At 40.8% G+C, this 16430-nt stretch overlaps 1 protein-coding gene across 2 annotated transcripts in view; it reads left to right on the top strand.

The window, feature by feature from the left end:
* Positions 1-16430, top strand: part of LPAR1 (lysophosphatidic acid receptor 1) — a 68635-nt gene that overhangs the window by 17671 nt on the left and 34534 nt on the right. For both annotated transcript variants that reach the window (XM_036403657.2, XM_036403658.2), the window contains exon 2: positions 6780-6950. In XM_036403657.2, coding sequence (XP_036259550.1) covers positions 6891-6950 — 60 coding nt within the window. In that variant the 5' untranslated portion in view covers positions 6780-6890. The remainder of the gene's footprint in view (positions 1-6779; positions 6951-16430) is intronic.

The raw sequence follows: 16430 nt of genomic DNA, 5'->3' as shown, positions 1-16430 counted from the left end.
TGGCAGAGTCAGGTATGTTTTACTATCAGTTTCGGTTTTGTTTTGTTTTTATTTCAGTGTTTGCAAGGTAGAGATTTCCTATTGCTGTGTCTGAACCTTTTCATATGTTAGCAAATTCCATTCTATTTTTCTAGACAGTGAAGTTGGAGTCAAGAAATGTCTGGCTTTACTGGCAGGGACTGTTTCCAGGAGGGTCTATGGTGCAGCCTAGCACAGGAAATGTGGTGAGCTTGTCCCTTGTTTTTGGAACTCCCCTTCCAGACTTCCACAACCCCTCAGCAATACTTCACAAATCCGTTTTCACAGTGAATTTATTCATTCTTATGAAGAGCTTCCAACTGGGTGAGAAGTTATAGCTCTGTAGTTTTTTCAAGCAGTCTGACCAGTGATTAGAAACAGCAGACAGGAAGGCTTGGGGGTGGACATATTTGTAGAACTGGTCTTCACTGGGATGACGGAGGCACTGAATGTGCTGTAAGAACAGGTGTAACCTGCGCATTTTGTTGGTAGTTGTACCAGTTTGATAGCGAACCAATGAGAGATTCCAAGTCAGAACTACAGTTTAAAAGGAAAATTGAAATAAAGGCAGAAAACACTGCCTTAAACTGACAGAGTCAGAATACAACATGACACTCTGTTGGTCAGGGTGGTGATAGCAGTCCAGTTAAATGGTGGCTGTGGTTCTGTTGAAGTGGTGATCCTGTAGTAAAGTCTCGTCCTGCTCCAGTGGTGGTTGTGGAGTTCTTGAACTCTGGGAATCCAGCAGTAGATGCTCTGGTGTTCCAATCCTCAGAGTATATCCAGGTAGGAATGCTTGGTTCCTCCCTCTGGGCAGAGCATCTCACAAAGGGCTGATGTAATTTATGAGTCATGCAGTGAGACCTTGATGTTCCATTAGCAGAAGATATCCCTCAGAGAGAGCTATCAGGGATGAGTCATGGAAGAGATAAAGAGCACTCCCCCACCTGGTTTTAACAGCTTATGAAAATGGTGATCGAATACATACTTTTGGTTACATCTTACATTGTAACCTAAGACAGTAATTGGTCTGAAGGTGTGCTGATTGTTGCAGTCACCACTATTGAACATGCTTAATCAATGCCATATACTAGATCTATTTCAGTACTTATTGCCATGGTAATAGATAGTGGATGTGATGACACTCTTTATCCTGCCTTCTGGAGAGGGATGTCAGGTAATAGAGCCAGGCTGATACCAACCACTATGCAGAATTTGCTCTGTAAAATATGTGTATCCAAGCACACCCTATCAGCAAAATTTGACGGGGACCGTTAATTTTGTGCTAGCTTCCAAACTGTTAGTGCATCTGCTGAGGCAAGAGAAACCATAGTCTCTTTGCTCAGACATCAGAAAGTGATGGGGAGATGGTAGAGAGTCTCATTAAATGGAAAAAAGTTGCTCACTGTTGATCAGAAGAACTCTAGGGCAAGTGTACAACAATGGGCTTCACCATCTGTCTGGAAATCTTCTCTTTTATTTCTTTTCTGCTTCTTTTGCCCAACACTGAATCACGGCTATTACCTTCTTGCAGCTCTTTTAAGTACTGAACAGAGTGCAGGGGGTTTTCCTCAGCTGCATATACAATATCCCATGGAAGAGAGAGAGGGGAGAATTAGGAGGAAATTGTAAAGATCATAACCACTTCCACTGAAGAATACACTAAATGCCGATAGCTTGGCTTGCAATCTGCACACACTGAGCTATCTGCATTAAATATATTCAAAACAACTTAAATTATTTTGGCTTGTCCTTATGCTTTGGTGGTATCATGGTTTTTGGTGAAGTAAACTCAAGGGATCTGCCCAGGAAATTCAGTTTTTAGAAGTAAAATGACAAGATGGATGTTGTCAAATTAAACACTAGATTGTTCATGCAGTAGCCCTTGGGCCAGACTGGACGAGACAGGATGTAAAAAGTGTCCTCTACACTGCGGCCAGGGAGAATGGACCATCCTGGAATCTCTTGCAAGTACCTGGAGAGACTCAAGGACTCAGAACCTGTGGGATTCTGAAGTCAGCAATACAAAGGATCCAAGGCATCCTACAGCCTGGCTGAAAAAGCATATCTGGCAGCTTATGGGAGGGATTAATCTGCTTCAGAAGTGATTGGCACCAAAGTATAGCTCCTCCTGGCACACTGGCTGCCCAGTGCTGGGCTGGATATTCAAAAGGAAAGTCCCTTCCACACTTCATGCCACTGATGCCATGTGGAATAAGTGGGGTGCGCTTGATCACACAGCAAAATCAAATAGGAAATCCAAATCACTGGAAGTAATCATGGACTGGTACAAAAGCAAAAATTTCAGATTATCATCAGAAGTGGAGGAGGAGGTAGTGGTGATGTACTGAGGAGACCTTACCATATTGTCAGCTACCTGAAAATGGGAAACTATTTACTCTTTCTTTACTGACAGTTTGTGCCATGTCTTACGGGTATGTCAAAAATGAAAAGCTGCTCTATGGAGTCCTGTATGGCAAGCTGCGAAGCTGTTGATGGAAAAGTTGGATCAAGTCAGGTTGCAGGGCTTAAAGCCATCCAGCTGGCTTTGGATATCACTGAATGAGAGAAGTGGCCAGTGCTCTATCTCTGCACTGACTCATGGATGGTGGCAAATGCTCTGTGGGGATGGCTGGAATGATGGAAAAAAGACAGTTGGCAGCACAGAGGGAAACACATCTGGGCTTCTGAATTTTAGCAAGACATCTCTGCCTGGGTAGGGGAGTTGCTGTAAATGTGTGTGCTGTAGATGCACATGCACCCAAGAGTCAGGCTTGTGAAGAGCATTGAAACAGCAGACAGGTGGATGAGCTGCTACGGTTGAAGTGTCTCGGGTGGATCTGGACTGGCAACAAGAATTGCTTCTGGCTCAGTGGGCCCATAATGCTTCAGATCATCAGAGAAGAGATGCAACACACAGTTGGGCTTGTGATCTAGGAGTGGATCTAACCATGGCACTACCTCCCAAGTTATCCATGACTGTGAGACCTGTGCTGTGATCAAGCAGGCCAAGCGAGTGAAGCCCCTATGGTACGGTGGGCGATGGTCCAAGTACAAGTATGGGGAGGCCTGGCAGATTGACTACATCCCACTGCCCCAGATACGCCAAGGCAAGTGCTACATGCTGACCGTGGTGGAAGCCACCACTGAATGGTTGGAAACCTACCCTGTGCCTCACACCACTGCCTGGAACACCATCCTGGGCCTGGAAAAGCAAGTCCTGTGGAGGCATGGTACCCCCCAGAGAACAGAGTGTGACAACAGGAGTCATTTCAAAAATAGACAGCTGGCCTAGAAAGCAGAGGATTGAGTGGGTTTATCATAGTCCCTCCCTATCATGCACCAGTCTCTGTGAAATTTGAGCAATGCAATGGACTGCTAGAAACCACATTGAAAGCAATGGCTAGTGAGTGGGACCTTCAAACATTGGCATCTACATTTAGAGAAGGCCACCTGGTTAGTTGACACTAGAGCCTCTTGTATTGGAGGCTCTACTGTTTGACCTGGCCGTGCCCAATCCAAACCTCCACGTACTGTGGAAGGGGATAAAGTTGCTATGGTGCATATGAGAAATGTGTAAGAGAAGACAATTTGGATTAGTTGCTGCCTCAAGAAAAGGCAAACCCCTCCATGGGATTGTTTTTGTTCAAGAACTGAGTGCACTTGGCAGATAATGCAGAGGGATGGGGAAACATGGTGTGTACCTCAAAAGGATTTGCTTTTTGGGTGAGAAGAGTCTGTAATGTTGGTTGCAGAATGACACTGCCACTATATTCCATAACTACCAAGGACAATGGGTATGGATGCTCCAGATACAGCAGTTGTGAGCTCCTCACAGAGCCCACAGTCAGGGACTAAATGAACACAACAAACATCTTGGAGGGACGGCCACTGACTATGGAATTGATACCTGTGTTTGTCTGTATATGAATGTGTGTAAAGTTGGAAGGTGTAACACTGGGGCATGATGCAGATGGCATGGAGTAAGGAGTGGATAGTACTTGATTTTTGGCCAGGACAGTTAATTTTCTCACAGGAGCTGGGAGGGGTCAGAGCCCGGAGCCCTGTGGGCATGCCTAGGTGGTTGTTCTATGGCCCAGGTCACCACAGGGGGCTGGAAGTAAGGGAATCTTGCTTCCAAGATACAGGAGAGGCTTGCAGTCAGGAGGAAAAACATGGGCACAGGCAGTCTGTGCATGGTTCATCATCTTAGGGGCAGCATGGGACCAGGTTGGTCTTTGAGCACTTCTGCATGTATATCACCTTCTCTATGTATACTTATGTTATTAACAGTGTTGCTGTTACTGTTTGTATTCTTATCTCAATGCTGTTTCCAGTAAATTGTTCTTATCTCAACTTGAGACAGCAGAAAAACACCCGTTGTCCTACCTATCACTTCAACAAGTAGTAAAATGAAATTACAGGACAAATCATTGCTGTTGCCCTTCCCTGGATGGCATTCACTTGTCCTTGTGACTGGTAAGGCTGCCATGGTGGGGTGATGTATTTATTTGTGAGCTGAATGAATTAATTGCAAGCAGGATTGTTTAGTGAAGGCTGCCAGAGGCAAGTGATGCCAAATGAATACTTTCAGATGGCAGAAATTCAAATGTGACATCTGGAAGTGTGACATTTGTGTGAGATCTTTTTCTTACTTTCTCACCTTTTTTACATGGTGTTCAAATGTTTTATTTTCTTTGATGAGTTTACAGAACCTAACCATCTGGGATCAATTAGTGCTTTACACTATGAGCTGAACAGACTTCAGAATTTTTTTTCCTTAGTTTTTCACTTTTTTTCCTTTATGATGCTCCATAGTAAAAATATTTGTTTTCTCTCCTTTTTGTTTGACAGACAGGATTCTAAGCATACCTTTGGTTTTGGTTCTGACATTTTTCTCTAAAGTCAGCTTTAACTGTAATTATTTCCCCCCCTTCATTATCCAAAAATGGCAGCATTTCAGAATTAAGAGAAAAATTTTAAAAGAAACTAACAATGACTGTTGTAAAGTAGGTGCACTGAAACTACTGCTTTTAAGCATGCCATAAGAAGAATGGAAAAATTTCTTCTGAGATCATATTTAAGTTACAGTTGTAACAGTTCACAAGACATTGATGAGATATGTTGGTTGAGGATTTCAGGCTGTTGATAGAACTTTACTGTCAAGTTGCAGAAACTTTCCTAAGTCAGAACTCCAAGCTGATGCTATCTGTTTCCCTTATCTGTCCATAGAAAAATTAGTGGATTTCAGAAAATTCGTTCAATTCTCATTTTTTAAATAAAACAGGAAGCCCGAAGGTTGTGTTTGTTCTTTTACTGTGTGGAGACTATCTTGGAGAGATGCTGCAGCTCCATTTTCTGCCCTCCCCATGAGTATAGGAGAAGAAATTTGGAGCAGGGAGTGGAAAGAATGAAAGGTTACTAGCCAGAATTGAGTAGGAAAGAATAGGGGTCACTGGAAAGCTATATAAAGATGGAAAAAGTGATCCTAGAGCTTGGAAGATGAGACAGCTACATGTGACGTAAGGCATGTGGGGATGTGTTGAAATGTGAAGCAGGCATTTCAAGATGATGCTTTTTAAGAAGGAGGAATAATTTCCACAGTGGCGTGCAAAGGCTGAGTTTAAATTAACAAGACCAAAAACAAAGACATAACTGAATCAGAAAAGCATGTGGAGCATAACTTTCCTACAGCACTTATCTGTTCTTTCTTGGCTTGGTAAGTGTTGCCTTTGAAAAAATGAGCTTATGGCAAGGAAAGTTACTGGCATTGTCTGTGTAACTATAGCATGTCCTCAGTTTGAAAAATACCACAGAAGTTTGGAGTAATTTTTGGTATGTTTATTGGATGCTGATTACACTTTGCATGAGTAGATTTCTGCAACGACTTGCAGAATAGGAAGTGACAGATGAAGACAGCAATATGTGTCTCTCCAAAATCCTTTCTGTGGTGACTAATTTGTGGGTTGTGTTGTATATGTCTGGTCTCACTAAGGGAAAAAGCCACCAGTTGTCTTAGTCTACTTTAATTTTTTACTTTACTTTAATATTTTTTAAATGGAATTATTATCTTGGACATTTACAGGGGTTTCCCCCTCCACCTCTTCGTTAGTTTGCTTTCTGTGCACACAAGAGTAGAAAAAGAGAAGAACATATATATGGAAGCTAGACTGACCTTGATAAACATGATAGCTGTGGAGATAACTTCATTCTGTTAAATCTGCTGAGCAGATTTTACAGTTTGGTATATTCACGTACTGCAAATCTGCGACTACCTGGGAAAAATGGCTGTCATATTTTTAAGTCATAATGTGTAAGCTGTTTTTCTTAACAAAGAAGAAAAGTTCATGTGATCACTTAACTGAGGGAATAAATGTCTCCTGAATTCCAGAGAGCAATTCTATGAGTACTCTTTTGTGGGGACTTTTTTTTTTTCCTTTTTTTGTGGGGGAAAAAAACTCAACACAATGTTCTGTAGGTAACCATATTTCCTTGCAAAAGAAAAGCAGTCTGTGCGTTAGCCTTCTTGCTGATTTCAGTTTGTGTGAGTCTAGTTTGTGTTGCAAAGTGAATTTTTTTCCTGTTCTGGATCAAATTCCAGTATACCTATTGAGACTTCTGCAAATCTGTTGTGAGTGGTCATGTCAGCAAGTGGAGCTGTACAAACTCAGAGTGGTTTTGCAGCAGCCCAGGATCTTAGGTGTTGATTGCCTACCCAGTTCTCTTGTTATTCTCAACAGGTTTTTTTTCTTTACTTTTAGGAGTAAATATCAGTATGACTAGAGTCTGAGGAAGGGCTTCTGTGTTCCTACCAAAAGCTTGCTGGTGCAGAGGAACAGGCAAAGAGAGCAGCAGGGGCGTTTTGAGCTACCATGGATGTCCCCACCGATTTGGTGCCATCATCCATGATGTCCCAACCTGAGGTGATTGAGGTGAGTACACATGATGAAACTCTAGCAGGTGAACTGATTAAACCTCTTTTTTATTTCCTCATTGAATCCTAGCCTTTTCTCCTCTCTTATTTTGAGTACTCAGGGGACTTTTCTGGAAATACTGTATTAAAGACACTCAACGCTTACTAAGACTGTTGTTATACTTTGAGACATGACATTGCTGTGTTATAGTACTATTTGTAGTTTTTATATCTGAGCTGACATCAAATGCCATGGGATATAGCTTTGGGAAGTTTGGGTCAGCTGGCCTGGTTGTGTCCCCTCCCAGGATCTTGCCCACCCCCAGCCCCCTTGATGGAGGCAGTGGAATGTTGAAGAGAAAGCGCTAATGCTGTGCCAGTGCTGCTCAGCAATAGCCAAAACAGCGGTGGGTTATCAGCACCTTTCCAATTACCAGTGCAAAGTGCAGCAGCGCTGTGGGAGCTGTTAAAGGGGAAATGAGCTCCTGCTCAGCCAGACCCATTATAATCTCCACCCCTTATTCCATACCATTTATGTCACACTCAGATCCCACATAATTAATGTATCTTCTGACTGTTCCTTTGTATTTATTTCTCATTACTGGAGCCCCTTCTTACCCACACACACAACTTAAACTACATCCTTAAACCATCTCTCTACCAAACATACGTTTTCATTAACTACTGCTCTTTTGCAGATAGATATTATTATTTTCCTGTTTCATGGGCTTCTTTCATCCCTCCAGATCTCCAGTGCATCGGGATGAGTGGTCAGGACAGGACCCAATGGTATACTTGATCATTGAACACCAACACCATCCTAGCCTGGGTTGTCATTGCGTTCTCCTTGCTCCTCACAAAATTCATTCTTCATCAGTTCATGTCACTCCTGCTACTTTACTTCCTGCAACATACAACTTACACCACAGAATGTTTTCTCCACCAGGATTAAATCTCCTTGAGGCACACACCATGTCCTTCCACATTACCCACCAATCATTACCCACCAAGTACACCTAGGTCCTTGGGTAAAGACAATCCCACAAATGATTTTGCTTTAGTGGGAGGAGAAACCCACTCTGACTTCCCCAGCCACTTCCCTGTGTATTGCAGGGACTGTATCTCTTCCCACAGTGTGAAGGGATTTTGTAGCAGATCCCCTAGTGTTTACCAGCCAAATGGCTTCTGCTAAATTTGCATCCCAGTGCTACCATGCCCGATTCCCTAATGCTCTTAATATGGTCTTCAGCAGTCCATTATACCTCTGAATCTTCCCAGAGGCTCCTGGGCTATAAGGAATATGATATATCCATTCAATGCTGTGTTTCTTTGCCCAAGACTTTCTGAGGTTTTTTTGGAAATGAGTCCCATTGTCTGATTCAATTCCCTCTGGTGTACCATGTCACTACAAAATCTGTCCCTCAAGGCCTCAGATGGCATTCCAAGGAGTGGCAATGGTTTACAGGGCATGCTTACAGCCAGACAGTTGTTGCCTCTACCATGGTGAATATGCAGCTCTTGCTTTGGTGCGTTTGTGGCAGTGGCACAATGTAGTCATTTTGCCAGCCCTCACCATTTTGGAAACCTAGCCACCACCCTCTATTCCGAGGAGATTTCACTCATGTAGTTTGCTCGATTGCAGTATGTTTCATATTTGTGTGCATCTAAGGATTGTTGTTCAAGACAAATGCCTTCTCAAAAGGAGAATAAGAGCAGCTGTAGTGTGAGAATGAGCAGAAGGAATGCTATCACTTGTAAGGGACTTGATGATCAGCATGGTCACCTTTCTGTTGTGTTCTATAAATGCACATATCCTGGGTCTACAGAAAGTTTTCACTCAATAAATCTGCCTGGACTTAGATCACTAGGCCAAAGACTAGAAATAAATAGGTTCATTGATTAGTAATAGAGAGGTCTCTCTCCACACTCAAGGTTTAGGATCTCTGCTTCAATGAGGTTTGACTTGGGAGCCAAAAATAAATGACAACAAGAAGCAGAGGAAAGACTAGTATCTCAGTGTAGGAGATTATGGTAGAAGAAGTACCATTCTCTCATCCTTAAGTTGCAAAAGTAGGCTCAAAATAGGTGTCTGTACAAGAAGACAATGTTTACATGAATTCCCACAGATTTCAGTAAATCGTTGTGGATATGACAGTTTATAAAAGTCTTCAATCATATATAAATATCTTCAAGCATCTCCAGACAATATGCTGGGAGCCATCTATATGTTTCTGAGAATAAGGAAGACCTTTTAAACACACAAGGACATAGTGAGATACATATGTAAAGAGACAATTACTAGATTAAATATTGAAGTAAAGCACTTCTTATACTTTCGCTGCATGGGCAGCTTTTGCCTTTCATGTTTGGAATGAATTTTTGGATACAGTTTAGAAAACAACATTGACTCAATTTTTATTTTTTTTTCCCCCAGAAGACATTATTTTGCCTTTTGAAATTGAGGTGCCATGGTGTGCTGCAGAAGTAATTTAGAGACTAGTGTTTTAAGGATTTTTTTAAACTTGGAAATAACCTTGCATGCCTTTTGCATGAGCTAGACAGCATCTTAGTTGCAAAAGAAGAGTTTTGCGACTTTACTTTTAATTTTCTTTTTTTTTTTTTAATCCTTGTTTTTAAACTTTCCTTTGGCATTGCCAGCATAGTTGGCTTCCTTCCCATTTGGTCAATTTAGACTCAGAAGTAAATACTACCTATTTTGCATACCTTCATATGTATACGCATACATGTTTACACATTGCAGTAAAAAATACTCCACTACTTATCATCAGTCTTTAACTCCACCAGGCAAACAAGTTTATTTCCCTGGGAGAGATTCTCAGAGACCTCAGCAAGACCTTTTTTATAAGCCAGAGCTCCTTCTGATAGATTTTTGCTTGGACTTCAGTCTTACAGCTGCTCATTGTGGCACCACAATAAGAGAAGTTTCTGTTAATTTAGCGGCAAATGGCATTTTCCCAAGATTTGTGTCCTCTGAGTCAGGTAACAAAAGGCTCACATTTTATAAAAGTTTTTGAAAGTCACTCCTGGGTACCAGATGTACTGCAATGTGAAATTGCTAATACTGTCTTAAATATTCTTACAGCTAGTGTGTCAACATAGGGCCTGCTTCTGGTGCTGCTCTACAATCCTCTATTGAAGCAATGCATTTGCCACAGTCATGTTTCTTCATATCCTCTCACCACACTAATTTATTCAAATCCCCCCTCTTCTTTTCCACCCCCAGAATGTTCTTACCAGACACAAGTAATGGTAAGAGCAGAGGCATCCTGGTCATGTGTAAAGGTGAAGGATAAGTAAAGTTTCAAGGAAGTTTACCTGTCTATAGCTGTGATCTGAAACAGAAAATAGTTAGGGGACAGCATTCACAAAATGTCAAAGAAGTCAATGAAACAAAAAATTTCCTATATATGCTTTGAGCTTTTTGCCACAGGATGTCATTGTAAGGCAAAATGATCTCAAGTTAATCACAATAAACCACAATCTAGTGACTTCTGATTAGATAAGCTGTTCTGTTCTTAAAGAGAAATAAAATGTAACAGAAATTTATGATTTTTAATTTGGAGATATTTTCATACATGTTATGACTTCATACCTCAAATATGGATAAGTAAAATGATCTCATAGAAACCTGACTAGTCTGATAATGCATTAAACAAAGTTAAATAATTCTGTAATAATTATTTAGCATCCCAGAGGGCTTTGCTGTTTGCAAAAAAAAGAAACATCACAAGTAGTGACCAATACTGATTAAAGTATTCTCTGAAGTAATTAGTATTTTCTCTTTGTGAATGGCATGAGATGAATTCTGCAGTAAAAGCTTTGAAGAAGTAATGATTTGAGCTCCAGTTACTTAATGAACCAGGGACTTCCAACAGTGCCTCAGAAATGCTTAAAACAAGAAAACAACAAAAATTCATCATTCTCTCTTTGCTTTTGCCAGCAGTGGATCCTGCCAGCCAAATACTAGAAGCAAATGAGTACTGCCTTAAATAACTGCCTTGCAGCTGTTCCAAAGAGAAATCCAGAGCAGTTTCCATTAGAATGGCCTTTCATGGCCAGAGCCAAAAACCACTTCTCCCACTCTGTGCCATTGAACACAACATCTCTATTTTCTCCTCACTTTGTTTGAACTGGGGGGGAAGAGATTTAAGCTATCATTGCCACAGAATGGTTATCCTTCTTATAATTTGCTTGAGAATTGTCTGCCGTGAGCTGGCACAGCTTTCCCCAACGAAGTGCAACAAAATTTGCATTTTGAATTTGGTGCCCAAGTTTCTGCAGTCAACAAGTGTGTGGATTTTTTTGTCCCCCTTGAGCTGAATAAACAAATTAGCCTTGTTACCAAAACAGACCTCTTGTGGTGGTAAAACAGCAAACAGGAGAACAAAAGGAAATGGTGGGGCTGGAAGAAACAATTTGTGATTAGCTGTATATCCATCCAGTTACAGACATCATAGGAAAAACTAAAATACCAGTACACCTTTTTCAAAAATTATTTTACTAGATGAGATTACTGGAGGTTCAAAATGCATCTCCATTTTGTTTAAAGTAGACCAATACTGCCTTAAACGCAACTGCTCAGTAAAGTGTGTACAAGTTAGTTATAGAGACCACATTGTTTCTAAAGTTTTGAGACAAAGATTTTTCTATATTGTTTATATATTTCACAAATATCTCAATATATCAAAGCAAAAGAAACCCAAATTGTCTAGCATATATTTCATTAAATAAATGTACTTGTTTTACTTTACTGTATTGTAAATACAGAACAGTCTTCTTATTTCCATCTGTAAATCTCTATTTTGAGTCCCAAAATGAAATTTGTTATGCATTTTGCTTGTAGGTTAAACTCTCCCAAGTGCTCACTTTGCTGGTTTGCTTGGTGAGGGGTGATGGGAGGTGTGCCCTGGAGGTGGAAGCAGCCCCAGTGTAGCCCATAGCATTTTTTCAGCATAAAATTGCTATCTTTGAGCTGCTGTAGCCAATAATTAACTCCCAGCTTGGTTTACTAACTGGGCTTAAAGGATGCACATTGTAAATAATGAAATGATTTATGCATGAAAACTCATTTGGGATGTTATAGGTGCAGACTTTTTTCCTCTCCGACTGCTTTCACTCTGGTTTTCGCAGTGCACAGATAGGACTCTGTGCTGCACCTCTCTCCAGAAAATCCGTCCCAAGGTGGGGGTCTCCGATAAAGGTCTGTCCTGCACTGCACTCATCCTCACAGCAGCATTCAGGGACACACAGTTGTTTCCAACAGGGCAACAGGGGGTGAGCTGGGCAAAAAAGTGGAGCAGCCCAATCAGCATCATGGCAAAGACATTTTCTGAAGGCATAAGAGGTGGAATATTTCAGTCGCTGAATGAGATGATGAAATATAATTGTCTTCCTGTGTCTCCCACAAAGCCGCGAAATGTTGAGCCTGTGCCCATGTTTGGCTAGTTTTTGTGAAGCTCAGCTTGTCATGAAAGCTACCCCACAGGAAAAAAAGTTTTAAGAGCTTTGCAGAAGCCCTTTCTGTACTTTGGAGCATTTGGACTTAAGTACCCATTTTGGGCTCAATTTGCTCTACCTGCACCACAGCCAATTACTTTTTTTTTTGCAAATATCTCCACATTACAGTGAGGATCTCCCTTTGAGCTGGGATGACAGATAAGGGATGGCAGAGAAAAAATAAATCCTTAGTAATCAACATATATAAGCCATTCTAGGAATGTAAGTGAGGGTGTGATATGTAGAACTATGCCCTGATTCAAACAGTCTTCATTTCCTCCTCTACTGGAAAACTTCTCTATGAACATTTATGTAGTACTTGGGAGGGACACAGCTCATGAAAAAATGCTGGATCTGTGGAAAAGGAGCAGCAATACAACAGTGTGTGAATTGCTGGCTAAGTTGTGGCTGGATAAGGCCACTCTGTCTTTTCTTTTTCAATTCTTCTTTTTAATTAATTCTAGCTTTTAATTTCTTAAATCTCCTTTTACTTGCAGAATTTTGGAAGGTCAACAACCTCTCTGGTTTTTTAGCCAATCTGTATAATCATAGTTAATCAATGGGATCTGTGTCACTTGTGAATTAAACCTTCCAAGAGTAAAACTGCCTGTTTTCTCACTGTTGCTGGGAGCTGGGTCTCTTTAATACACTGAGTGCCTAGAATGTTAAGCTGCATTTTCAGGTATAAACTGGAGGATACAGAGAAATTCTCAGTTCAATTTCAAGTAGTTGTCAGCTTGACAATTTGTCAGCTCTGAGACTCTGTAGTAATACAGTCTGCTACGGAAGCATCCTAAAAATTACTGGATGTACTAGCTACACAATCCTTAAGTATTGTTGCCACACAATCCTTAAGTAACTTTATGCTTTAGGATGTTTTAATAGCATTAAAGGGATCCCCTTTAGAGATTAAGAGAGAGATTAATTTGCTCCTGTCTTGTCACCTTTGTGAAGGCCAAAATGAATCTAGTGAAATGAAGTAACCTGCTGTGACAGACCCACCCCATCTTATTATACAGATTTATCTTTAAGTCTGTTGAATGGTTATGTTGGGAAATGCAATTTTGAAGAGGAGGAGCCATTCTGTGTTGGTGACAGGGTTTCCTACTTCCATTGTGCAGATGAAAAATATGTCTGTGCATAAGGCTATAATGAATCAGAACCCTTGTCTTGTGACTTCATGTTGGTTTTGTTTTTACTTCTACTTTTATCTTTGAAGGAAACACATCTTTTCTGCCTTATTTTAAATCTTTTCTTTCATGTTCTGCAGTTTGAAAAGTAGTCTATGTTTCTCATTAGGTAATGGACAACTGTTTTTGCAAATTGGATTTTTTTCCTCATCTGTTGCAACTTTACTTTCATAAACCCCATGTTTAGCAGTTGTGGGTTGATGAAGTATTTACATATTGATTCAATTATGCCTATACTTACTTGCTTGTCCTTATTTTAAAGACATTCTTATTTTTACCCTTCTTTGGGGATTTTTGAAGTTGGTAGTTCCCTGAAGTTTTTCAGCTTGACCCCTTTCAATATGTTGGTAACCTTAAGATATTTACACAAGCTGAAAGCAGGGATACTGATTTCCATTCACTGCTTCTCAAAAAGTAAAGATATAAGAGAGTTATTATGGTTTTTTAGTCTTAGTTTACCACAACAATATTAGAAAAATTGTTTTTCATCTCCTCTGTGTTCTGGGTTCAGAATTCAGCAAAAGACAAAAAAGAGAGGAGCAGAGTGTGTTTAGAGGGTCTAGGGTTAAGATATTTTTAAGAGATTTCCTGGATATGGATTCTTTATTTGTGGCTTACAAGTTTGAAAAGTGCTGTAAAAGTCATACCTTAGTATTCTAAGAATGTTCCACTCTGCTTCTCTCAACAAGAAATAGGTGCACCCATGGGTACTGGGGGTGGGGAGACAGTAACCTGCCTTTTTTTGTTTTGTGGATCAAGGAACTCTCAACCTCTGAGACTGCAGAGGGGTTTGTAAACTGATCATCTTCCCCTCTGGCACCTCATGCTAATTAATGCTTTTTTTAGGCAGGATCAGTCAATGGTATTTGAAAACTTTGTGATGTTTGTTTTCCACCCCAAGCATCTCTCCATACACCTTACCAGGTGAGCAGCCCTCACTAGGTGAGCTGTCACTCACTATGGAGCTGGCAGGATGCAGAGATCCCCTCTCCCCTTCTGCTCCAGGCAGGCTGTGTGTTCTCCACTGCTGTCTCTGCCCCAGGAGGTGCAGGTAGTAATGGGCTGCTCTCCCAAGGACATCCAGTGGTCAGGCTATTGTGGATCCAAATCCTCATCCTGTTCTTTGGGGTGTGATGCAGAGGCGGCACAGAAGCAAGATGAATCAGGCACAAAACATGGGAAAGCTTACATGGACTCTTCTTCCCAGTGTTCCCACTGGCACCCCTGTGGTGTGATACCATATAACCAGAGGAGAGAAGACAACCAGGCAAATAATGCCTGAAAAGGCCAGTGCCAAGGTGAATTGAATGACTCATTGCTGAAGAAGAGTGACTTTTATTTATTAAGTCCTGGTCCCAAATTCCCTGGTTTGTGTGCACTGTGCTGTGGTTATAACTATGTCTCATGATATTAAGAGATTGAATTCCATTTTCCAAAGAAAAGTACATTTTCTTCTTCTTTGATTTGGGACAAATGTGTCTTGGGTCATTTTCATACAGCAAGAGGAGACTTCGCTTTTAGCCTGCTTTTACTCTATTTTTCTTTATCTGTCTTGTTGGTTTATAACTCAATGTTTACTTCTTCCACACAGATTCATCCTAGAGGTTTAGTTAACATGGACAATTTGCAGCTCAGTTTGTTTTAAACTTCTGTTGAGATATACTGAATGGATGAGGTAAATCTCCGGGCACCACACATCTGGCTTACACAGGCAGTGAAACACACTGAGTGAAACTTCAGGAAATTAAAATATAAACTTCCCTGCCCCTTTTCCTGCAGAGGCAGGAGAGGAGATGGGGTCTGCCTGCTTGGATATGCCTTTGTGGTATGTTAACACTTTGAGTACTGAGGGATATAGTGCATTTCTCTCCTGCTTGAGCCTTTCCAGTCAGTATCACAGCTAAATGTGATGCCTTGGGATTTTTATGTTTGTGACCTGAGAGGTCAAAACCTTCCTTTAAGATACACAGTGGCATCCAAGAAAGCTGATAATCTGGAAGTCCCCTGCTGGAATTTTTGCTAGCAAACTGTCTCATCTTCTTCTCTTCTTCCCCTTGGGGGGGTGGGGGGTGCAGGGCACAAAAAGATTACTTTTACAGGAGATCCTAGATTTTAGATTAGAATGCCTTAAAAACAAAGCTTCTCCAAAATCCCTTACATGAACACAGCATTTTGTTTTTCTGTCTTCAAAATGAGAGAAGCAGCAAGTGAGCCTCATGCTAACTTCTCTGAGATTGCTCAAGTGCTGTCATAGTTTTAAATTGAACAAGTCTGGCTCTGTAGCATTTTACATACCCTTATGTGTCCATGTTCATTCCACCTTGGCTTGGCATTTCATGATTAAGTCATATTTTTTGTCATACTTTGTTTCAGATTTCAAACTAAAAGGTAGGGGAGAACATTGCACAATCAGGGAATAATTCACATTTTAAGCCCATGTGCAAAACAAAACTACAAAGAAAAAAAGAAGGAAAAAGAAAATAAAAAGCATAATACTGGCCACATTTTAAATTTTTGAATTAAAAATTCATGTTTTTCCAGGTGTAGCACGCCTCTTTCCATAGGAGCAACAGTGAAGCAGGAATCATTACATATGGGCAGCAGACATCTGAAGGAAAAAAACAGAGTGATAAATACACAGGCAAAGAGAATTTATTCAAGATCACAAGTGTCCACTAGATCCTGCATCCAGATATCCCTACAGAGACTAAAAATCCTGTGCATTACATAATTAATGCAGATGTTGGCAAGCTTTTATAAGGGCCACTAATTCATTCATATTACTTCCTCTC

This window comes from Molothrus ater, chromosome Z (assembly GCF_012460135.2).
Source record: "Molothrus ater isolate BHLD 08-10-18 breed brown headed cowbird chromosome Z, BPBGC_Mater_1.1, whole genome shotgun sequence".
In the NCBI taxonomy this organism is placed as follows: Eukaryota; Metazoa; Chordata; class Aves; order Passeriformes; family Icteridae; genus Molothrus; species Molothrus ater.
This window is presented reverse-complemented; position numbering and strand designations above follow the sequence as displayed.